This window comes from Bacillus rossius (assembly GCF_032445375.1).
Source record: "Bacillus rossius redtenbacheri isolate Brsri chromosome 4 unlocalized genomic scaffold, Brsri_v3 Brsri_v3_scf4_1, whole genome shotgun sequence".
Lineage (NCBI taxonomy): Eukaryota > Metazoa > Arthropoda > Insecta > Phasmatodea > Bacillidae > Bacillus > Bacillus rossius.
This window is the reverse complement of record NW_026962010.1, coordinates 11,648,329-11,674,013: the sequence shown is the minus strand read 5'-3', so window position 1 is coordinate 11,674,013 and position 25,685 is coordinate 11,648,329. Positions and strand designations below refer to the sequence as shown.

Sequence of the window (25,685 nt, the reverse complement as noted above, 5' to 3'; positions counted from 1 at the left end):
GACTTTACACATGTATAGCACAAAGATATAACAAAAACAGACATAAGACTTATATGTGAAACGTAAATTCAACACTCGTTCCTATGATAGTAACAATAAAATTCTGATATAGTAAAGTATTCAATGATATTAAACATAATTATATATATATTTAGTTTTGACGAACGTAAACATCTGTACCTTATTTTTAGGTTATGTTTAACAAAGAAATTCACGAAAGAAGCAATGATTAATGTTGCTAAACGTATAACCTTCGAAACGATACCAACACCATTTTTAAGAAAGAAACCCAAAGTTGCCAACTTGGTTTCAAATTTTAAGATTTTGCAATTTGTTATCATGTAGGCTATGATCAAAAAGTAAATTACAAAAATTGAGAGTGTGACTCTTAAGTGGAAATGATAATTGTTGACGGTAAATTTAATGAAATAAAATCATCATAACTGCATCATAACTGTTCCGAAACTACCTGAAGCGCATAAAATCCACCTATTTCATAACTATCCTGTTACCATTCCCCAAGATATTGTACTTTCAACATAATATGTAAATAAAATTACAAAAGGTATTGATTCTGGAAACTTAGATTGTGATACATCAATTTAAAGAGTACAATTTTTAAACACCACACTTATTTTTTTATTTGTCGTACATAATTTTATGTTGGACTCTTGGCACCTAGATTCTGATTCGAGGGGTATATTTGAAGTTCACTCTGGAATTCGAATTCTAGATTTGGATTAAGAAAATTTAACTGGACCCATCACTACAAGTGGGAAAAAGTTGCATTGATTTGCAAACTAAGTAACAATATTTTGCCAAAATCTTCATATACAGTTATGTCTATTCCGTGCCCAATTTTAAGCTAGTGGAGGGCTTACTACTTCAAGGTCTTTATAGAAATATGCAGGCAGGTCACCACGGTTATCAGCAACATTCCACCGCATCCTACAACAAATCCTACTAATATGATAAGAGCGAAAGTTTGTGTGTATTTTTGTTACTCATTGACGTCCGAACCGCAGAACGGATTTGGATGATATCTGGCATACAGCTGACTCATAGCCTGGATCAACACATAGGACACACATAACTATGAAATTAAACCCTATTTGAGTTATAAAGAGGTAAAGTCATTATAAAACAGAAAATCATAGGTCATAGACACACAAACAGTGAGTGTGTGTAATTTCTCTATGTTTGCCACACGATCATACATATTGTTACGATTTACTGCGGGTTCGTAAAGGATAGCCCAATTAAAGATTATTATCACACACAGTTTTATTTATTTCCACTATTTACATTACTAGCTAATAATCTAAAAAAATGCCAATTAATCAATTGTACTTAAAAATGTTGCTTCCTCCAGTCACGCGTTTCTCACAATCCACACGCCTCGCTGGGCCGCACCTCTGGCACAACTCTCGCCGCAGCACCCCTCGTGGTCCTCCGTCGCAGGACTCCGTCGCCGTACTCCGCCGCCGCCGTCGCACTTCCCCTTCACCGAGATCCCACTCGACGCCTCTCTCGGAACTCCGCCGCGCCCGCGACACTATCGCCCGGAACTGAACTCGTCGCCCTGGAACCTTCGTCCAGGGACTTCGCCACTCTATCGCCCGGAAACTCCGCCGCGGGAAAACTCCCGACTTCACTCTGAACTCACTGACTCCCAGAACTCTGCTGAGGCCGACGTCCTCCTTTTATATATCAGCCGCCAATTCTGGAACTCACGAGCGCGGCCGGGGCCAGTCGCGTCATTCCGCGCCGACACGACGGCAGAAATCTCTTGAAACACGTGTTGGCGGCTCCCTTAACTACGCAGCTGTCTGGTTTCAATTACGTGTCAAAGGCAGGCCGCCGCGCGGGGATTGATGGGAACGAGGGGGGAAAGCGACAATCCTTGTTATCTTCCAGGCGCGCGCGGCGCATATCATGTTGCGGCAACCACCAGCCAGCTCTGCACCTGCACGTGTCCCGGCCTTGGTCACGTTCGTAACAATAAAGTAAGATTTTGCAACTTCCTATCCTTCTCCTTGGTGAGACCCGTCCGCTTAGTGGAGCTCGCGGTAACTAGCGAACTAATGGCGTTAATAACAGTTTAGTTCTGAACTTTGTCAGTAGATGGCGTTGTCTTGAATTTTAAACGTCCTATCGTTTGGTGGAACCGTCATGTCTTGCAAAAGTTTGTGAGTGTATGTGTATGTTTGTTACTTTTTTACACTGTATTAATACTTAGGCTACAATCTATCCCAAAAAAAATTGGCTGTCCCTATGGGATGATCAAAGTCACTTAATGTCATTAAAACGTGACTGCCTAACATTTGATGTAAAGGGTTCGTAATAACCCGTTTTTACCCGTTTTTTACAAACTAAATCCAGGAAAAAAAGAAGGTTCCTGCAGGATAGTATTATCACTAAACTCTGTAACAATATAGACCAGGACTTTTTTATAACAATAAATATATAAGGATATAGTATATGGTACAGAGAATAATTCAATAAAAATAAATTTGATCAAGTACCGGTTGAGGAGACCATATACACATCTATTGACACAGAGATGACAAATAATAACGCAACTACATACCCTGTTGAGTTTTTAAACTCATTTAATTATCAGGGTTGCCATCCCATAAGTTGCACCTGAAGGTCGGTGTGCCTGTCATACTGATGCACTAAGGCTGTGCAATGGCACTAGGTTAAGCATCACAGAGCTGAAAAGGCATATTATGCAGGCCACCATCATCACCGGAGGAGCCAAAGGAGAGAGGGTGTTTATACCACGTATTCCTATTATTCCTACTATCTCATACAGTAACATTAGTATCTCTTGACAGTGGGTGAGAAATGTCTTCCATAAACTAGTTTTGATAACTCAATTTTTTTCAACTTGTTTGATTACGTTTTATCACATTAATGATAATAATGCAACAGTCAGTCTTAGTGCGATTATAATCCAAACAACAAATAATAAAATCTTGCCAAGAGCGGGTCTGACACGAGCCAAGGGTCGCACAGTGTGGAGGTGCGGCACCCGTAATGCGCGAGTCCTACTCGCTCTTGACCGTTTTTTAAGTTAAATTTAACTGTTAATCCGCGGGTGAAACCGCTGGTCGCAGCTAGCATTAAATAAACTGTTTCAAGAGGTTTTCTAAGCGTTCATAGTACGCATTCCGCTTCACTACTTTGCACGGGCCTACCCATTGGTTAATTAATTTCTTTGAACGCCCCCTTCTCACTGATTTATCATAAATTAATAATCCCTTAAAATTCTGTTCGTTCACTGTCCTACCGCAATATTCTTTACTACGTGGTTGTTATTGCACCGGCTTCTCGCGAGCTAACTGATTCATGGAATGGAGTCCATTTATCATTTTATTGATCCATATTCTTCCTGTTCCGACAAGTAATTTTCCATCTTTTTCAATAATACGCCTGATATGTTGAAAATACTACAGAAAATTAATTCCTGAGAACTAAAACTACCACTGGAATGTGGTGTAGTGTTGAAAACAAAATTATTTTGTATTATCAATTATTCCAATTATTTTTTTATTTATTTATATAACATTTTACAAATTTTGTTAGCGTCATGTTAGATGTTTCCACAAAATTGAATAGCGGATGGAAACTGTATGTGCGTATATGTTTGACATGCAAGATCTCATAAATATTATTTCACTCGAAATATTGGACCCTTCTCTGTAATATGTACTGTGTTTGAAGGAAAAAACTAAAATATTTCAAATTTTTAATCCTTCATTCAAGACAAAATTATAATAGTTTTTACTGTTCCACACTGTAAGAATTTCTCACGGGGGTTATTCATTATCTATATTTTAGATGGCACAAAAAAGATGTTTCCACTCAATATGTTTTTGAACTAAAATGTAAATTAAGCTTTATTTTTCTTTTTTGTATTCCTACATCTCTATTAATTTATCGTATAAATTCACGTGTTCTTGGCATGAGAAGGCATTGTACTGTTTTCTGGAATGGACCATACAGAATATAAATCCAAAGATTCTTTCTTAGCTCAAATGGAACAGTTAGTAAAAAAAATTTGTTCTCAGATTTTGAGAGTGTCCTTCGAGTTTTTATTACTGTAAATCTATTTGATAATCAATTATTAAATCATGAGATTTTACATATCTGTTGTTTCAGCTTCTTTGTTTAAGTACAGTTCGGAGTTCCCTTTATCGGAATGTTCTCTCTTCTCCGCTCAGATAGCTAACGAAGTAGCAGAAGTAAGTCTGAGTCCGAATTCACCTGAAGTATGCGCACTTATCTCGGAAGTGGTATCGCAAGTACTATCCGAACTGGTAATGAAGTATGAAAGTATGCAAGTAAACTATATGTTTACTTATCGCGTGCTTCGAGTTAAAGAAATGTTGCCATAAAAAAATCATTTGTAGGTTATATTTGATATAAAATTTAAGTAATATAAAAACTAGTTAAACCATCATTATTTCTATATGTGAATGTTATTAATAAATTGAATAAAAACATAATATTTAATCTTTTTTATGAGGAAAATCCAACAAATATAAGCACCTACGTACCGTTTGTAAATTAAATTCTTGCGACACAAATAAAATGTTTAATAAAACTAACTTAGTTAAAAATAGTTTTTTTTTCTAAAAGAAAATATGAAAAAATATATATATGTAAGCAAAGTGTTCAGCTGGCTAATATCGTTTGAAGAGCCCAGACATTGAACCCATCTGGATTTATTCAAGTACGCAAGTGAATTACGTAAGGTCGCAAGTAAACAACTGCTTACTTGAATTCGGAAACAGCGCAAGTACTGCCGAAAGGCAGCGGTGACAGGATCCGCAGTTGCGACGGCCCGCGAGGTGGTCGTGACTCGCTGGGCCTGGAGAGAGCGGCGGCAGACGGCAGATAATGGTGCGATGGTCGAGGGTCAGCGGAGCGCCATGGACGTCACGCGCAGAGCGAGGACGGCAGAGGCCCGACGAACGGCCGGCTCCCACGCGAAGCAGCGGGTCGCCATGGTGCCAAGCAGCCTGTCTGGTCAGGATCGCGTTCGCAGCCACCTGCAGCTGAGACGAAACCATACTTAGTTCACGGTCCTACCAAAACTTTTGTTTTGAAAACCATACTTAAGGGCTACTTAGAGTTATTATTTGGACCCAAACATTCTTCTCAAGACGTCTGCCTACCTACAGCCAGGGGCGAAAATCTGTATAATTCGCAAAGGGAACCCTAGTAAATTGGGGGGGGGGGGGTCAAATACTTTTTCATGTGGGGTTATCCGACATGTCATCTCTGGCTACGGTGCTTGTAGGTTGTATACTGTCCATGTAAATACATTAAAATATATATAAAGTTTTCCGTAAGACGTGGTTTAGACATCAAACTCGTTTCGCAATCACGCTTTTGCAAGTGCAGGCAGGCATTTCAGTGAGGGGCTTCATTGTTCCAGAATTAGGTGGGGAGGAGCCGCCCGTAGATATAAGTCATGCCTACAGTTTTAAACCCTTCTTAAATTTCCTGCATACCTGCGTGTATTACTTTCGATTTGGTCTACGTTGAAATCCCTGCTCTAGGGGTCTTCCCACAGGCAGTTATTACTACTTAGATACCAAAATTTCTTAAAGCTTTCTTTAAAGGTGTGCCTAATTATTGGAGTTATTGCTTTTTCGACCCCATCAATTTTGAAAGCCTTGCTTTAAATAGGTTGTCAACCTACATTTGATTGTATGTGGTTTAACATCGCAAAGTAATGCATATTGGCTTTGGGCGACGGGACATCGAAGATCATCTATCTATATAAATAAAAAATATAAAAATTCGTTCGTACAAAATCGTGAATTCATGAAAGTTCTTCACCGATTGCTTTGAAATTTTTACATCACGTTGCATTCGAATACACGCTTGTTTTTATATACCTATGCCACACCTGTGGCAGGTAAATGATAGATAAAAACATAGATAGGTAAAAACATAAATTTTAGTATGTTAATTACTTAGCCAAGGGCCAATCGTTAGAATTGTACGGTTTGGGTCGAGATATGGATTGCTTCTCACGTGGACAATTATATGTTGCGTATTCTAGAGTCGGCAAACCGAACAAGCTCTATATCTACACAGACGATGGAACAACAATTAATATTGTATACCGACAAGTATTGTGTAATTAAACATATTAGAAATGTGTGCTTTCTCTTTTCTTTCTTTTTTATTTAACCAGACTGAGCCACAGCAACGCGTGGCTTGGTACATCTAGTAGTAAATAAGCTTTGAACCACTTGGACACCAACTCGGTGATCAGAACTTTGAGTGATGGGACCTACAAACCTTGCCGCATAAAGGCTTAAAGGTCCCTGTCCATCTGCAGTTAGTTGTTTTTTGTGACATGAAGAACGGAGCGCCAGAGTGTCACTGGCACACCTAACCCCTCTGCATGAAATTTAGTGAGCTGGAGTGCGGTCTTAAAGCCCCCACACACACGATCACTCCAGCTGCTCATTTCGGAGAGAACAGTCCTATCTGACGATTTGGGTTGAACCGAGGCCTTCTCCAAACACGACCAGTCTTGTAGTCGGTGTTGATGTCGGATATATCGTTCCATCGTACAACGAGGAAGAAACTTTGGATTTTGCAACTTCAATTGCAATCAATACTAATATTATAAATGCGAAAGTAACTCTGTCTGTCTGTCTGTCTGTCTGTCTGTCTGTTTGTTACCTTTTCCCGACTGAACGGCTGAACGGATCGTAATGAAATTTGGCAAGGAGATAGATTATTTCCTGGGGATGGACATAGGCTATATTTTGTCTAAAAAAATAAATTTTAAACGGGTTAAATAAATATATCTTAATTTTATGTAATGTGTGTCATAGATATAAAAACTGTTAGTGACATTCCTCTATGTCTGCCGATCAATAGCTTTCAAGCCATTACGTTACGTTTTGCTATTGTAAGGAACTAATTAGAGAGTAAGAAAAAAATAAAGATCTTGACAGTTTGTAGTGTCGCCATATTTGTTTCAATTTTCAATACCGTTTTTGTATATTATAATTTAAATTGCAGAAAAAAATCATTTTTCATAGACACATAAATAGTGAGTGTGTGTAATTTCTCTATGTCCACGAGGTCTCGCCGCGTCAATTTTCTCCTTGGGGCGAACCCGTCCGCTTGATTAAATAAACAGCTTTTAACGTTGCATGATTTCATGATTTATTTCATGAAAATCTGCTCTCATAAAAAAGTTAGTTTTATAGACATTCAATAGGTCTCTCTCTCTCTCTCTCTCTCTCTCTGAAAATCAATTTATAAATCGTTACAAATTTATTTCCTTTATTTTTTTTTTAGTTTGATTTGATACAATGTTATGATTTCACTAAAAAACAATTTCTACCTTTTCCTATTTTCATTTCCACATTACGAAGTTTCACTTCTTCCACGTGGAGGGACTCCACGCAATATTTATGCTTGCAATTAAAAACTATTTTTTAATGATGCCAAAGAAGTATAACTTCTCATGCGCGTACCTAAGTACACGCACCCATTATTTTTATTTAATTTCTACTATATATATATTTTTTTTTCTCCCTACGTAGGGCACTCATAATTCTTTTAAATTTCATGTGTATGTTTTCAATGTCATTCGAGTTGTACAATTTTTTTTTGTCAAATTGGTCATTATTTATACTTTGTTTCATTTTGGAAACATACGTATTTTAAGAATTATGACAAATAAAAAAAATTGTTTCACTAACATTCTTAGGTTTTTATTGTGTGGATAGTTTGAAGTTTAATATTATGTACGTACATAAATTCTTAAACTTATAAATTTCTTCGAAATTTATTCATTCTATGTGTCAATATTGTTATTTTTTACAGTACCTACTTATTTGCAAGGAGTTTGGTTTAGTGATTATAATTTATCTGCTGAGCGTCAAGAGTCTTAGGGCTGCCGAGACCGAAGACCAGAAATATTTATCAATTATATAATATATTGTTGAAAAAATTTTAATTTTACTATTTCAGGAAAATTGTTTTTTTTTATTAATTAGAATAGTTACGTGTAATTGCCATCTTCCTTTATTTCATATTAAACATTATGTTTGGTTGAGTGTGAGATGATTTTATTTATGTAAGTTTTAATTTCATTTAATTTCTTATATATATATATATTCTTACCTACCTACTTCTATTAAATTTCGGGCGGATGTTAACATTGTCATTCCAGTTGTATAAATTTTTCTGTCAAATTAGTTGTTATTTATACTTTTTGTTTCATTTGGACTATGTTTTTTTTTACTTTCAAAGATTTGTAGTGTGTACAGGGAGTGAAATCTCTATTAATTTCTACACTCCTTTGGATAAGCGGAATATTGCCACCACAGTATTACATATAAACTAATCCTACAAATATTTTAAACATTATGACAAATAAAAAATAGTTTCACAAACATCCTTAGTTTTTTTTGGTGTGTATAGTTTGAAGTTTAATATTATGTATGTACGTAAATTCTTAAACATACAGTTATTTATTAATTTATTTAGATAATTATTCATAGGTAGGTAATAAGCTTTCTATTGGTCAATATTGCTATTATGGTAGATAGGAGTACAGTAAATGCCTTTATTCTTATATTCCTTTATATCTCTTTCGATTTGGAGTGTTTCCGAGCCATTCGGGGTCCTCAACATCACCCCCTTCCCCCCCCCCCCCCCCCCGGTTGGTTAAAGACCCCAAATTTTGAAAATTTAAAAAATTTAAAAAATCTATATCTTTCGATTTTAAGTGTTTTCGAACCATTCAGGGTCCTCGAACCCCCCGCCCCCCTCTGCGAACAAAGCCCCAAAATTTCGACAATTTCAGGAATTTCAAAATTCTATTCTTTCGAGATGGGGTGTTCCAAACCATTCGAGGTCCTGAACATCCACTTTAAGCAAAAGTGAAAGCCCCAAAATTTCGAAATATAAGAATATATATAATTGGATGTTGGCATGTATGACGTCGATAAACTCTTACACCGTTTGACCGATCGCCATGAAAGTTGGCACATCGAAGTGTTTTTATCATGGAGAAATTTTATACTAACCATTTTTTTTTGTAAATCGCCGCTAGATGGCGCTGTAGCGCATCAACTTCTAAACCTTTCAACCAATCGCCATGGGTAAACAGAAAACCATAGGTCACAGATACACAAACAGTAATTATGTGTCATTTCTTAATGTACAACACACTGGAAATATCGCTATCCATTTTGCTGTAACTCGCGGACAATATATCACCCGGTGTTCAGCCCGGGCAAAGCCGGGTACTGCAGCTAGTTTTAGTTATAAAAAGGAAATAAAATAGCAAAGTAAGCAAAGGGTATGAGCATATATGTCTGCAATGGCAGCCAGCTGATGGACTTATCGTTCGGACTGACGGTATTTGACTGGCGAGACGCTGTTCCCAAACACGGGCATTTCGGACAGAGTGCTCTCGAGCTCACGGTCCGATCAGACGGGGAGACATCAGTTCCGAAAGGTCAGGCCGTCGTCCTTGGTCAATCACGGCAGTTCCGGCTGATAGGACTGAACTGACAGTTCGGACTGACCGTGTGCGGGTTACGCACGCACAGGCAATGCTGGAGATGGAGAGCCGGTGCCGGCACCGGATGACTTTCAACAGCAGTTACTCACGGAGAACTGCATGCACAGGCCCGGGAGGCAGGGAAACCGGTCCGGAGTGCAGACGGATGATGACCTCCACATTCCGGCTGTCGGGCCGGCACTGGGCAGGGGGCACGTGGTGTCCTCGCCGCAGGGCATCTCCACCGCTCACGCAATGCAACACGCACACTGGCACAGTGCAGCGCAGACTGTGTCCTCGCCGCAGGGCTTCCCCACCGCTCACGCAATGCAACACGCGTACTGGCACAGCGCAGCGCAGACTGTGTCCTCGTCGCAGGGCATCCCCACCGCTCACGCAATGCAACACGCGCACTAGTACAGCGCCACGCAGACTGTGTCCTCGCCGCAGAGCATCTCCGCCGCTCACACACTGCAACACGCACACTGGCACAGTGCAGCGCACGCAGACTGTGTCCTCGCCGCAGGGCATCTCCGCCGCTCACGCAATGCAACACGCGCACTGGTAAAGCGCAGCGCAGACTGTGTCCTCGCCGCACGGCATCCCCACCGCTCACGCAATGCAACACGCGCACTGGCACAGCGCAGCGCAGACTGTGTCCTCGCCGCAGGGCATCTCCACCGCTCACGCAATGCAACACGCACACTGGCACAGTGCAGCGCACGCAAACTGTGTCCTCGCCGCAGGGCATCTCCGCCGCTCACGCAATGCAACACGCGCACTGGCATAGCGCAGCGCAGACTATGTCCTCGCCGCAGGGCTTCTCCGTCGCTCACGCACTGCAACACGCGCACTGGCACAGCGCAGCGCACGCAGACTGTGTCCTCGCATCAATGCATCCCCACCGCTCACGCAATGCAACACGCGCACTGGCACAGCGCAGCGCAGACTGTGTCCTCGCCGCAGGGCATCTCCGCCGCTCACACACTGCAACACGCACACTGGCACAGTGCAGCGCACGCAAACTGTGTCCTCGCCGCAGGGCATCTCCGCCGCTCACGCAATGCAACACGCGCACTGGCATAGCGCAGCGCAGACTATGTCCTCGCCGCAGGGCTTCTCCGTCGCTCACGCACTGCAACACGCGCAATGGCACAGCGCAGCGCAAACTGTGTCCTCGCCGCAGGGAATCTCCGCCGCTCACGCACTGCAACACGCGCACTGGCACAGCGCAGCGCAAACTGTGTCCTCGCTGCAGGGCATCTCCGCCGCTCACGCACTGCAACACGCGCACTGGCACAGCGCAGCGCAGACTGTGTCCTCGCCGCAGGGCATCTCCGCCGCTCACGCACTGCAACACGCGCACTGGCAGAGCGCAGCGCAGACTGTGTCCTTACCGCAGGGCATCTCCACCGCTCACGCACTGCAACACGCGCACTGGCACAGCGCAGCGCAGACTGTGTCCTCGCCGCAGGGCATCCCCACCGCTCACGCACTGCAACACGCACACTGGCACAGTGCAGTGCACGTAGACTGTGTCCTCGCCACTGGGCATCCCCACCGCTCACGCACTGCAACACGCGCACTGGCACAGCGCAGCGCAGACTGTGTCCTTACCGCAGGGCATCTCCACCGCTCACGCACTGCAACACGCGCACTGGCACAGCGCAGCGCAGACTGTGTCCTCGCCGCAGGGCATCCCCACCGCTCACGCACTGCAACACGCGCACTGGCACAGTGCAGCGCACGCAGACTGTGTACTCGCCACTGGGCATCCCCACCGCTCACGCAATGCAACACGCACACTGGCACAGCGCAGCGCAAACTGTGTCCTCGCCGCAGGGCATCCCCGCCGCTCACGCAATGCAACACGCACACTGGCACAGCGCAGCGCAGACTGTGTCCTCGCCGCAGGGAATCTCCGCCGCTCACGCACTGCAACACGCGCACTGGCACAGCGCAGCGCAGACTGTGTCCTCGCCGCAGGGCATCCCCACCGCTCACGCACTGCAACACGCGCACTGGCACAGCGCAGCGCAGACTGTGTCCTTACCGCAGGGCATCTCCACCGCTCACGCACTGCAACACGCGCACTGGCACAGCGCAGCGCAGTCTGTGTCCTCGCCGCAGGGCATCCCCACCGCTCACGCACTGCAACACGCGCACTGGCACAGCGCAGCGCAGACTGTGTCCTCGCCGCAGGGCATGCCCACCGCTCACGCACTGCAACACGCGCACTGGCACAGCGCAGCGCAGACTGTGTCCTCGCCGCAGGGCATCCCCACCGCTCACGCACTGCAACACGCGCACTGGCACAGCGCAGCGCAGACTGTGTCCTCGCCGCAGGGCATCCTCACCGCTCACGCAATGCAACACGCACACTGACACAGCGCATCGCAGACTGTGTCCTCGCCGCAGGGCATCTCCGCCGCTCACGCACTGCAACACGCGCACTGGCACAGCGCAGCGCAGACTGTGTCCTCGCCGCAGGGCATCCCCACCGCTCACGCAATGCCACACGCGCACTGGCACAGCGCAGCGCAGACTGTGTCCTCGCCGCAGGGCATCTCCGCCGCTCACGCACTGCAACACGCACACTGGCACAGTGCAGCGCAGACTGTGTCCTCGCCGCAGGGCATCCCCACCGCTCACGCACTGCAACACGCGCACTGGCACAGCGCAGCGCAGACTGTGTCCTCGCCGCAGGGCATCCCCACCGCTCACGCACTGCAACACGCGCACTGGCACAGCGCAGCGCAGACTGTGTCCTCGCCGCAGGGCATCCCCACCGCTCACGCACTGCAACACGCGCACTGGCACAGCGCAGCGCAGACTGTGTCCTCGCCGCAGGGCATCCCCACCGCTCACGCACTGCAACACGCGCACTGGCACAGCGCAGCTCAGACTGTGTCCTCGCCGCAGGGCATCCCCACCGCTCACGCACTGCAACACGCGCACTGGTACAGCGCAGCGCAGACTGTGTCCTCGCCGCGGGGCATCCCCACCGCTCACGCACTGCAAAACGCGCACTGGCACAGCGCAGCGCAGACTGTGTCCTCGCCGCAGGGCATCCCCACCGCTCACGCACTGCAACACGCGCACTGGCACAGCGCAGCGCAGACTGTGTCCTCGCCGCAGGGCATCCCCACCGCTCACGCACTGCAACACGCGCACTGGCACAGCGCAGCGCAGACTGTGTCCTCGCCGCAGGGCATCCCCACCGCTCACGCACTGCAACACGCGCACTGGCACAGCGCAGCGCAGACTGTGTCCTCGCCGCAGGGCATCCCCACCGCTCACGCACTGCAACACGCGCACTGGCACAGCGCAGCGCAGACTGTGTTCTCGCCGCAGGGCATCCCCACCGCTCACGCACTGCAACACGCGCACTGGCACAGCGCAGCGCAGACTGTGTCCTCGCCGCAGGGCATCCCCACCGCTCACGCACTGCAACACGCGCACTGGCACAGCGCAGCGCAGACTGTGTCCTCGCCGCAGGGCATCCCCAATGCTCACGCAATGCAACACGCGCACTGACACAGCGCAGCGCAGACTGTGTCCTCGCCGCAGGGCATCTCCGCCGCTCACGCACTGCAACACGCGCACTGGCACAGCGCAGCGCAGACTGTGTCCTCGCCGCAGGGCATCTCCACCGCTCACGCACTGCAACACGCGCACTGGCACAGCGCAGCGCAGACTGTGTCCTCGCCGCAGGGCATCCCCACCGCTCACGCAATGCAACACGCGCACTGGCACAGCGCGGCGCAGACTGTGTCCTCGCCGCAGGGCATCCCCACCGCTCACGCAAGGCAACACGCGCACTGGCACAGCGCAGTGCAGACTTTGTCCTCGCCGCAGCGAATCTTCGCCGCTCACACACTGCAACACGCACACTGGCACAGCGCAGCGTAGACTGTGAGGTGGCAGGGTTCAGTCACGACGTTGTGACGCTGGTTGAGTTGCTAGAAACCAGACCGTGTTTATGGGACAAAACCAACGATACTTCCATAGATAGTAAATAGAAGCATAAATCATGGCTGGAAGTGTGTGCTTTTTTGGAGCTCAAATTTTTATTTATGAATATGAAATAACCAATAAAAATAAGGATGTTTATGTGATTAAAATTATTTGAATAAATTTAAACTGTCTTTACATATGACTTTCAGTCAAAATTATTTACGATACATAACTAAATTACCATATATAATTAAAATACAACTAAATGTTGACACATCACTTAAAAAGCAAAAAGTATGAAAACCTCGATCGTAAGAAATAACACATCTATGAATTTGATTGCGATTCTGTACTTACCATTTCTAATGACTAACATCACGACCACGGTCATATAGATAGGTCTGGCAACTTACCTTCATTCTCTGTCGGCTTAGTGAAGCTCACGGCGGCCTGCGATACAGCGGCGCTAGTAGTAGTTGAACCCATAATTAGCACTGTATTAAATGGGAGTTTCGAATAGAAGGGGGCATATTTTTTAAACTTGGTTTAGTTTTAAATTTTGTTAACAGTTCAGCATTTTAAATTTATTTGGGACCTTTTTCGGGGCATTACAATAACCTGTAACATTGCCACAGTGGTCAGTTAAAGGTTGGAGTGTTGATAATGCAGATCCCTACAAACTGGGATCTCCCATAAATGTTAAGTGCGTATTTAAATCAAGAATTTTCGTTTGTTATATCAGTTAAGCTTCGAGCAAGTGTCATTCATTAAAATGTATTTTTTTAACCAGTAATTAATTATTTTTAATCTAACAAGGGGAGGGTTAGAGTCGGGGCTCATCGTCTTGTGTGTGTAGAAGCAGGCTGGTGCTCCTTTCAGACGTCCTAAAATATCTCGCCTGAGTGGGCCATAGGAAGCGAGAAAAATCTCTTTTAGAGTTTAAATTATATACATATAACACTGCTTCAATTATCGTCAACTCAGTGGCTTGGTGCAGTGGTCAAACGTATGGCTTGGCAATCTGTGGACTCGGGTTAGATTCCCACTAGATACACTATTGATCTGATGATATGGCCTTAATAAGTTTAATCGTTCGTAAGACTGCATAACACAACTTTCAAATACATGATTTGGAGTCCTTTATAACACAAGGCTATGACTACGTATCAAAAGAAAACTGGAAAAAAAAATTATAAAAGACGAAAAAAAAATTAGAAGAAAATCTGTGGAGAATTGACACTTCAAGATGACGAGGAAATGTTTGTGATAAGTTTGGTCTCATCAAATTCATCCCAGTAATCTCCATCGCCCCAACCGCATTTTTCTCGTCAACCCTGTGCTACTCTTGTGGAAGGGTATAAAATTTAGTCAGCAGTAGTTACAGTGATTAAAAGGTATATGTTATTAATTTCTTTATCTAGTTTACTTTACAATTTTACTTTAGTATTTCGTATGAATTCGTATCAATGAGTTATGTTAACGGTTTCTTGTTGTAAGTTAAAGTAAAAAAATTGGTACTTTATTACAAATTTATAAGCCTAATTATATAAAATATTATAAATTATGATATGAGTTCTTAAAATGCTTCTGGTGCAATCAGAATTTTAAAGAAACATATTTCCTGAAATTCGTAATGTGTGAAAGATTTGGCAACAGCGCAACTAACTTGTTTCACAAATTCAAATTTTCCTGATGGCTATATGTTAAGGGTAGAAATTGACAGAATAAAACTCAGCACTGTACTTAAAATCAAATGAATTACTGTTTTATTGGTGTATTACAACTGTAGTACTTGTTTTGTGTTACCACAGAGTAGTAACTCAGATAAACTTTTAAACATTCGATGGTTACAGAATTTTTATGGTATTATTTGAAAGAAATTATTTTAAGCTATGGTAATTTTCTTTGGTATGGTTTAATATTTCATCAAATTTTAATTAAGTGGCTATGCTGGTGACTAAAATTTTCATCGTAGTGAAATTTATTTAACATTATCAATAAAATATTATTATTTCCTAAGTGGCTGGGGCATAACTTATATTAGTTACTTTTCAGTTTATTAATATTTAACATTTAATTTACTGTTAGAGTACGAGTTTCTTTGAGTTATTTAATATGTTTATTACTGGTTTTGTATTTAATTACAAATGGTATATGTAGAAAGTCCGTAATATATTAATATTGTGAAATTAGAACACATATGTTACGTTGGCTAGACGTGACAGCCATTATCGCAGAAACCATTTATATGTAATAATATTTTCATGATTTATAAAAGCAACTAGTGAACGTACAGTGAGATCCTGTCCGTACGGGACCAAGGCCGTGCAAGATTTAAACAAGTTTGTCGGAAAGTTGATAAATTATCCTCAATGTTTATGTGCGTGTGATACATGGACTTGTTAAAATATATATTACTAGCTGCAGTACCCGGTGTTGCCCGGACTGAACACAGGGTGAAGGGGACCTTTTTCGAAATAAGATGTAGTTAGTAATTTTCTTAATTTGAATGGCAAGTGTGCAAAATAATTTATATCACTTTCAGATCCCGACAGACGTTGTTCTACCAGTGTATAATTATTTACCTATATATATATATATAAATTGGTGGTCTGTATGTAATCTAGACTCTATAAAGCACTATAGAAAAAAGCTGAAAATAAGAGATAACTAATATTGAAAAGATTCCATTATCTAGCTAATGCTTGGCATGCATTGCAATGCCTAAATCAGTTTTGTTTTGTAATATGTTTGAAGTAGTTACACATATACAAATCATTTATACATCTCTCTAAACATATATTTATCTCTATCTGCATCTTTATATATCTATGTATCTCTCTATCGCTATTTATCTCTTAATATATATATATATATATATACCTCACACTATCTCTATCTCTTCTATATACAAATCTCTATATAGCTCTGTACATCTATATATCTCTTTATCTAACCCATTTAATTCACTATACCTCGCTCTATCTCAACTTATCTCTGTGTCTCTCGATCTCACTCTCTCTCTCTCTCTCTATATATATATATATATATATATATATATATATATGTCTATCTTTTATATTTAAATAAATTATGTCATGCGTGCGCACTAACACAACAAAAACAGACAAAGTGTTGAACAGGAATTAGCCTTTATATGAAGTGGTAATCGAAAAATTATAAAAAATTCAAAATATTTTCAAGGAAAAATATACGAAATCGCACACAACCGCTGCGTAGGGAGCCGACCGCGGGAGTGAGCCGCGCGGCACTTAATTTAGTGACATTGACTGCCCTCCCGCACCACAGTGACGCTGCTGTTAGCTAGCCGAGCGGGGTGTGGGCGGGGCGCGGGAGCAGAGGCAGGCGGTGGTGGGAACGCGAGCGTCAAGAGAGACACGACGACGACGGACAGTTGCTAGTTACTGAATTACAAAGATAGAAAAATTAAAATATGTTGCTTAAATAATGTGGTTAATAAATAACGCGGTAAAAAGTAGCCTATGTTCATCAGGGATAATGTCGGCTTCTAATGGAAAAAGAATTTTTCAAATCGGTCCAGTAGTTTCGGAGCCTATTCAATACAAACAAACAAATATTTACTCTTTATAATATTATTATGGATGATCGTTTAGTAATTTATTAAGGAACCATTTCACGATTTATTCGTGAATCATTATCTTGTTTAAATACAGTATTTTTGTTTTAACAATTCGATATTTTATATGGGCAACACGAGTACATCTCTCATCGCCAAAGGCAGTATAAACATAGTCATGCCGAACATTAAGCAACAGCTCAAAGTTTGTTTCGAGTAGCCTGTGGTAAAAAAAAATAGTAAGTGATGTTATAGTTAAAATTATGAATTACCCTTTTCTCGCCCACGTGTTTTCCCCATAGTAAAAATTCATCGATGGGGGAAATATTAACATCTTGTTGTCAGAAAACAATTAAGCATAATTACCGAGTGACGATTAGGTATTATAAAATGTGTGCGCTAAAACTGGCTCGTTACTAGAAAAGAAAACGTTTTACAAATAAAACATAAAAGTTTTGCTAGCAACATGTCAACTAATTTTACCAAGGTTGGGGAATGTTTAATATTTCTTTATTATTTTAACACCTCATTTTCGTCACCGAGTACAGCATGAGTAAAAACGATCCGCGAGGGAAATTAATTTTTCCGTGGCTTTTTAAGTTGAAGAATATTTTATCGATACATAAATTCATTTAATTAGATAAGGTGTATTGGAAATAAAGAGCGTTCTCAATGGTTAAAAATAACCTTGAGCGAGCTGTGTGTGCGACGGGAGAGACTAGCCTGGGACAGAGAAGTAGAGAAGGGGGGGGGGGGCGGTTGAAGAACAAAGAAAGCATTGTACTGCGATGTCGCTTGTACCTGACTTGGACTTGTAGGCACGAGTAGTGTTAAACAGAGTATTTATTTTACCTACTGGGTCGTAAAAAACTAAGGGTAGAAGCTACAACCCCTATAATTAATCATTGTTAGGTAGTTTAGCAATAAATATAACACAGGCACACTATAGTTTCGGTGACGCGATATTTGAATCTGATTCCATATGAATTTTATGCCCTGAATTCAAATATGGCATTAGTTTTTGCCTATGAGGTCAAATTTCTAAGATATAACGTTTTAGTGAACTGTACATTTTATGTTTTTTTTAGGTTAAATTCATGAATCACATCTAAAAATTATACATTAATTTTTTTTTAATTATACAAATATAATTTTATTATACAAATATCATTATAGTGTACAAATATTAGTAGTTTATACTAATATTCTTATATATACAAAGATATTACCAAGTCATCGATGGAACCAACTGGTCACTCAACAGTTCGGAAGCTTCTTTTTCGTGAACTTCTTGAATATATCTTGGAACTGTCCCATTTTAAACTCCAGCAATAATCTGCCATCATTTGCGTATCCCATCTTCCTTGATGGTGGTCCTCCATAATTTTAATATCCTGATGAAATCTTTCACCTTGCTCCTCACTGCTGTCTTCTAAATTTTCCAGGAAAACTGTCCAGGCAACTGCAACAAATGAAGTCCAGGTTTTTCGCTCAGCCTCATTCATGGAATTTATGAAGGCTTGGTCTTTAATGATTTCTCTTATTTCTAGGCCGTTAAATAGTCCTGCTTTAATTTTTTTCTTACTCAAGTAGGGAGGCATTTTTTCCCCTACAAATGCAAAGAATGATCCGTCCTTATCGAGAGCCTTTACAAACTGCTTCATAAGGCCCAGCTTGATATGCAGTGGAGGAAACCTGAATTTCTTTCGTTCAACTAAGGGTTCGTTAATGATTTTTTTTTCTCCAACGACAATGTCTTCTCTCTTAGGCTACTCGTGTCTAACTCAGTGCTGTGATTTTTCTCTGCTATCCCAGATGCACTAGAAACAAAGTGTGGCCACTTGTCTACACAAATCACCCATTGATGTTCACGATAATTTATCTTCTCCAAGACCAAAGCTATGGTGCTATAAGATTCTTTCACTGTCGTTGAGTGAACAAATGGTATTGAACCATATTTCTTCCCATTGTGTATAAGAACACATTTCAAGCTTCGCTTTGAGCTATCAATAAATAGGCGCCAATCATGTGGAAAATATTCAGGAAGACTATTTTTTTTCCCCATGAGTCCTCTAATATCGTGACAAAATACATTTTCGTCTTAAGAGAAGGATTGTAGCAAATTATTTTCTCTTGTAAGATTACAAATAATTTTGGTTCCTTGTTCCAATAAATGTTTTCTCTTTAACCTGGAAGCCAGTAAATCAGAAGCTTCTTTTGACAGGTTAGAAACATAGAGAAATTGTTGACATCCCCTCATAATCACTGTCACCTTCATTAGTATCAGAAGGACGAGCGTTATTAGGGACAACAGTCGTCCTCAGAAAACTCTGGAAGCTGGTGAAATGCTGGGATTGACACTACCTCTGACTGAGGGACCTGGCGTCTGGCAGAGACTAAATCAGGATAAGTCCACTTGCTTTGGTTGTTTCGATTGATTCCAGTAATATTTACTAGACAGAAATAATATTCATCAATACCAACAGTCAACAAACCATCAATATGCCGATTTTCAAACGTTTTTCTCGCTAATCCATTAGCGTAAATGTTGTGTTACAGTTTTACAATCTTAATGGGTTGCCCAGGATTTATCCTGATCACCGAGCTTAACATCAAAGTATCCATGATTAGCTCTCTTTACAATGTCACTAACAGTCTTTCTGGTGGATTCTAATCCAAGTTATTTAGATTAGGCACTCAGTGCTTTGAGCACTCGGCTACTGAGTCAATCATATCGAAGGGTAGATTATAAGTGTTTAATAGTTGTAATGTCGAAATGTGATAGCTTGGACCTCTGGAATGGAATACATGCGCCTTTTACCGCATGGTCATTGAGAAATTTACCATACTGAAAATTAAATAAGGTATATAAAAGTAACTCACATATCAGGTCTTGTATTTTTTTATTTTGAAGGAATAACAGCATCAACTGCTAAAGGGCATTGTCGGCATATGTAGTTTCATTACTTATATCAGGAGCACTAGTTAACACACATCGTCAGCTAGAGGAGTCTGCCACCATCCTGTTTTCAGTAATCGATACAAGGAGCGATAGTGTTACCTAGTACATACGCAATTTTCTAGATAGCGTTGCAGCCATATCATTTTAATTTTTACCTGACATAGTGCCGATCACCAAACCATCATGTCAACAGTCATCTTGTCGACCGTCTTGGCCGCCATCTTGAAATTCTGTAACATTGACATAGAAATTCGGGAAAAATAAGACAAATTCATCAAAGAAATTCAATTAAAAAAAATAATGATTCATTCGATCGATATCTGCTTTCGGTTAGATCCTTGCTTGACGCTAAAGTATACATTTTCAGGTAAAAAATACTAATTTAGTTAAAATTACCATGAAGGTTTCATGTTCAAGAAATAAACAACAAAAATTAAAGTAAAAAAAAGGAATAAAAAAACTCTTCAAGTACAAGCAAAGAATTTACTAGAGTTTCTAGTTTTATATAGTCTTCATAGAAAGCGAGTCATTTGCCCGCCTTGACATGTATTCCCCCCTCCCCCCCCCCCCCCCCCCCCCCGTACATGAACTGTTTAAAATGTTCGCCAAATATCGACGAAAAGTACCTTTTAGCTACTTACTGGATGTTTCTGACAACCTACTGGATGCTTCTAGCTACCAACTGGATGTGGCTGACCACCTACAGGACATGCGTTCCTGGCCACTGAGCAGACACTGCGTGCTACCGACTGCGTACCTTGCCATCAACTTAACGTGTTAGCCCGACCAACCGACAGGACCTGGGTGTCTGAATAACCTATCTGACGTTCCAAGACAACCAGCTGGACGTGGCTGTCCACCTACTGGACATGCCTTACTGTTCACTGGACAGACGTGTCTGGCCGCCGACTTGGCGTACCTTGCCACCAACTGGACACGATAGCCTTTCCAACCGATGGTCGTGCGTGTCTCGCCAACCGACTGATGTGCATGGTCACCGGTTGGACGTAGCTGGTTAATCGACTTACAAGGTTAAAATACACTGAAAACAAATGTCAAAACACGCAAAGGACTCGCTTCGCTTCCTAAGAAGACTGTAAACATCGATAAATGTTGGTTGTTTGTTTTTTGTACTCGTAGAATTTCTGTAATAAATTTTCTATTAGTTTTTTTTTGTTGCTTTTTCTCGAAACTGGCATTTTTTGGTAACTTTAATTAAATTATATTTTATTGCATCAAGAAAGGATCGAACCAAGGACAGAAATAAAGCCTAATCAATAAATATTTTAACAAGTGATTTTTAAAGAATTTTGAAATTTTTCCCGAACTTATAGCTACATAATTAGAGAATTTGAATATGGCGTCCAAATGACAAGCTGGTGTATGCCACAGTAATAAATTATTCGTGAACTCTAGTGGCCAAAAATTAAAATAATATGGCGGAGGTGCACACTCTGGCAGGTGGCGCATGTACTATGTGACATTAGCACTTCTTGTACCAATTACTGAAAACAAGATGGTGACAGCACTCTCTTAGGCTACTCGTGTCTAACTCAGTGGTGTGTGTTAACTAGCGCTCCTGGTAGCATGTATTGAAAAAATAAATATGATGGCTCTGTATCGAACAGTTGTTGATATTTGTTCCTTCAAATTAAAAAAAAAAGTATAAATATTTTTGTAAATTTTTTATTGTAATTCACTTGTCTTGATTTAGGAAAACGTGCGTAAGTTTTCTCCGTGTGCTCCTCATAATTCTTGCCAATATTTTGATGTATTTATCCAAGTTCTTTGGTCATTCATAGCTGCGCTTCTGTTGGTTTTCACTGCTCCTGGTAATTTCTGGCGAGACTTCTGCCGATGTTCTGAGTGCTCTTGTTATTTATGAGAAATCAATCAGTGCTTGATTTTTTTTACTTAATTATATATTAAATTGTATAAAGAGTTACATATAATTTATGAATTTCTGTTATTAAATCACCACTTACAATAATTTTATAAGGTGGGGTTTAAACAAAAATAAATTACACACTCAAATAATATGCCATGAGACAACTGTGAATCACTAACATGCAAGATGAATTTCCTTCTCCATGGTGTCTAGCGAAGCCCCCCTTCTTTTACGATCGTGAGTGAGCATCCCGCATCCAAATGCAAGAGCGACTACTTGTTCAAAAAAGCATGTGGTGCCAACTTTTGCAAAAATCGGGACTTCTTCCAATAAGTTATTTGTATGAGATAAATTAACTCTCGTTGCTGAATGGAGCTCTTGTAGCCAGTCGCAGCCTTGTAGACTTGTATTTTCGTAGCCTCATAGTCTTGCAGTATTGTACTCATGTAACCTCATTGTCTCGTATCCTTGTAGCCTCTATTGCTTCGTAGTCTTTTAGTCCTGTAGCCTCGTAGTCTCGTAGCCTTTCTTGCAATGTAGCCTCTTAGTGTAGTAACTGCATAGCCTTTTAGTCTTGTATGTAGTTGGAGCCTCGAAATGCGTAGTCTTGCAGACTCGTAACTTTTTTGTCTTGTAGTTTAATGTCGCCTGAGCTGTTTGGAGCTATATCCTATCGTATCCCTGAGATGAGATCGTATTCGAGGCTATACTTATCAAGCCAAGTTGAATTTTTGTCCAAGTGTGCTTCCGTTTTGTCAAATATGTGTACAGTGTCTTTATTATGTGTTCATTGCGAATCCTTGTGTGTATTGTGTGTTCGTTGAGTGTTGATTGCATGTCCAGTATGTATTGTATGTTCGTTGCATATTCATTGCATGTTCTGCGTGTGTACTGTGTGTTCATTACATGTCCATTGCGTGAATTGTGTGTCCATTGTGTCTCCTGTGTGTTTACTGCGTGTCTGGTGTGTACTGTGTGTCCATTGTATGTATGTGTATGTACTGTGATTAAATTTCGTGTCATGTGTGTATATTGCGTGTTCATTGCGTATTCATTGCGTGTCCAGTGTGTGTATTGAATGTCCTGTATGTGAGTTGTGTGTCCGTTCCTTTTAACGAATGTGCTTCTAAATTTGCTTCTTTTCGACGAATGAGTATCGACAAGTCTGTACTTAAAACATGATTAGCCTCGTTCGGAGATGCTTGGTCTGTAAGCACGACATTGAATATTACCTTTTTTTAAATGTTAGTCAAGTATCGACAAAATAAATCTCTGAGTTCGGAGACGCTTGGCCAATTCAGATTTCTTTGTTCATGACCTGTTTAAAATGTTCGATGAGTATCGACGAAAAAACACGTCTTGGCTTATGACTGGATGTTTCTGACCACCTACTGGATGCGCCTGGCTACCGAATGTATGTGCTCTGGACACCTGATGGACATGTGTTCCTAGCTTCTTCATAGAAATGCCTTGCCACCAGCTGGGCGTGTTAGCCTGACCAACCGACTGGACGTACGTGCCTTGCCAGTGAACAGCCGTGCATAGCCACCGAGAGGACGTACCGTGCCATCAACTGTAGGTGTTCAGCCAACAACAGGACGTGCCTACCTGATAACTGGTCATGTCGGCCAATAATTAAATGTACCTGGCCACTGATTCAGTTCCTGGCTACTAATTACACCTGCCTAGCTACCAACTGAGTGCGTCTTGCCGCCTACTGTACGTGCGTTCCTGGCCACTGTATAGTCGTGCTTGGACATTGACCGGTTGTACCGTACGGATATCGATCGAGTCAATCATTATGTTAGTAAGTGCTTTTCTTTATAAATTAAGGAATTTTTCCCTGAATTTATAGATTAATAACTATGGATTTTCAAGATGGCACCAACGACGACCGACAATATGGCAGACTCCAAGGTAATAAATACTACTGCACTCTAGCGGATAAAAATTAAAATACAATGGCTACAATGCACTCTAGCAGCTTATATGTACTATGTGACACAAGCACTTATTGTATCGATTACTAAAAACAAGATTGTAGCCTAGGTAGTATCGGCATGCTTATTGGAGACTTCTGGTTGAGGAATTTGTCACTTTAAGGTTTTTTACATATTTTTTTTAAATAAGAGTTTTTTTACATACATTTTCTTTTTTTGTATCAAGAAGGACCAAATCAAGGACAAGAATATACTTAATCAATTGGAGGCTGGTAGATGAATTTATTTCTCTTTTATAATTTTTTCACCATATTTCATTAAAATTGTTTTACCTGAAATTACAATTTTTGCAACGAGTACGGTTGGAACCATTTCATAAATCAACCAAATCAATGATTATTTAATAAGCGAATATTTAATGATTTCTTTTAATTTTTTTTTTTTAATTTATAACTAAATAATTACAGAACTTCAAAAATGTGGATTCCAATATGGCCAATATCGACCTCCCGAACATTGTCATCAAGCGGCGGACACGCCCGAACATTGCCGAATCCTGAAAATTGGTAAGCCACCACAATAATCCAACACATAATCTTAGTCCCATAAGAATAACATTAGGCCAGTATCCTTATTTTCCCTCTACTAATACTATGTTCCTTTAAGGTTCACGATAACACTTGTAGGTAATGAAATATTCATCCTTACCCTAATGAGATGGAGCGACCTAGAAACAAACACCAGGAACAAAAATGGCCAGTATGCGAAAACAAGATGGCGGCCAACAGCAGATGAAAACAAGATTGCATTCTCCAGAAGACGAGAAAAAAGGATGGTTGAATACAAAATGTTTAAGTATTTTATAAAACTAAATGGTGGCAGTTAAGGTAAACCTGATCCGAGAAGGTGGCCATGAATCCAATATTGAGGTAGGCTACATCTTTCAACTGCGACTTTAGGGCGCAGACCGATATTCCTTTACTAACATTATGAAATTAAATTTACAATTTTTTTTTATATTTTGTGCTATAATATTGTAATATTTTTTAAATACTTAGGTATTTGAATTAGTTTCCAGAGCTTATTTAGGTCATAAATTATTAATTTATTCTATTAATATTTATATTTTTTAATAAATATTACAAATTTGTACTAATAATTGTGGCGGTACATCGCCACTACATCTGCTGAGTCCACAGTGTGGCGATCAGCAGGAGCTGCCATGCCTCTGCCTCTGGGTGAATAATCCAGCGCGCCCTTTAGGAGTTCAGTTAGCCGGGCTGCAAAAGGGGATTATATTCCCCTCTGACCCAGGGTGTATCAAGGCCTGCGAGGAGACAAAACAAACACCAGTTCTTGTCGGCGTAAGAGCAGGCCGAGTCGCAGTTGTGCAGTATTTGTTCGCGCACTCCTACCAGCTCACCTCTTGGTTTTATTTAACGCGGCCTCCTTTCCCGGCATAGTAATTAGTATTCTCATCGCTACAGTAATCAATACTAAATATTTAAAAAATCGTTGAATTTTATCTAAATAATTTGTGGATATTATTAGGTTTAATTTTTGTTTTTTTATTAGTAAAGGTAGTTAGTTGTAATCTCCTGTCATGAGGCCACGTGCAAGAGCGAGACGAGTGAACAGAGGAATGACGCGGCGAGGGTCAGTTCCGGCGGCGGGCCACGCTCCGCTGCGCTCTGCCACGGCGCGGCTATATAACGAGCCGGCGGCGCTGCGCCGCGGGCCATTAAGGAGCAACTCGCCGGCGGGGCAGCGCGCGACGAGGA

General features: G+C 41.5%; 1 protein-coding gene across 1 annotated transcript; it reads right to left on the bottom strand.

The window, feature by feature from the left end:
* Window positions 1–4,786: 4,786 nt before the first annotated feature.
* LOC134541717 (uncharacterized) lies at window positions 4,787–20,297 on the bottom strand. Its single transcript, XM_063385364.1, has 3 exons — window positions 20,256–20,297; window positions 9,670–13,438; window positions 4,787–5,066 (listed from the first exon to the last, which is right to left on the bottom strand). The coding sequence occupies exons 1-2, from the start codon at window positions 20,295–20,297 to the stop codon at window positions 11,609–11,611; spliced, it is 1,872 nt and encodes a 623-aa protein (XP_063241434.1). The 3' UTR covers window positions 4,787–5,066; window positions 9,670–11,608.
* Window positions 20,298–25,685: the final 5,388 nt, after the last annotated feature.

Bases quoted from the DNA above. Each gene is read 5' to 3' on its own strand.
- LOC134541717 (XM_063385364.1), bottom strand. From the start codon at position 20,297: ATGGCGGCCAAGACGGTCGACAAGATGACTGTTGACATGATG. The intron at 13,439-20,255 runs GTTTGGTGATCG...TGCGTGTTGCAG, and splicing joins AGATGACTGTTGACATGATG to TGTGTGAGCGGCGAAGATTC.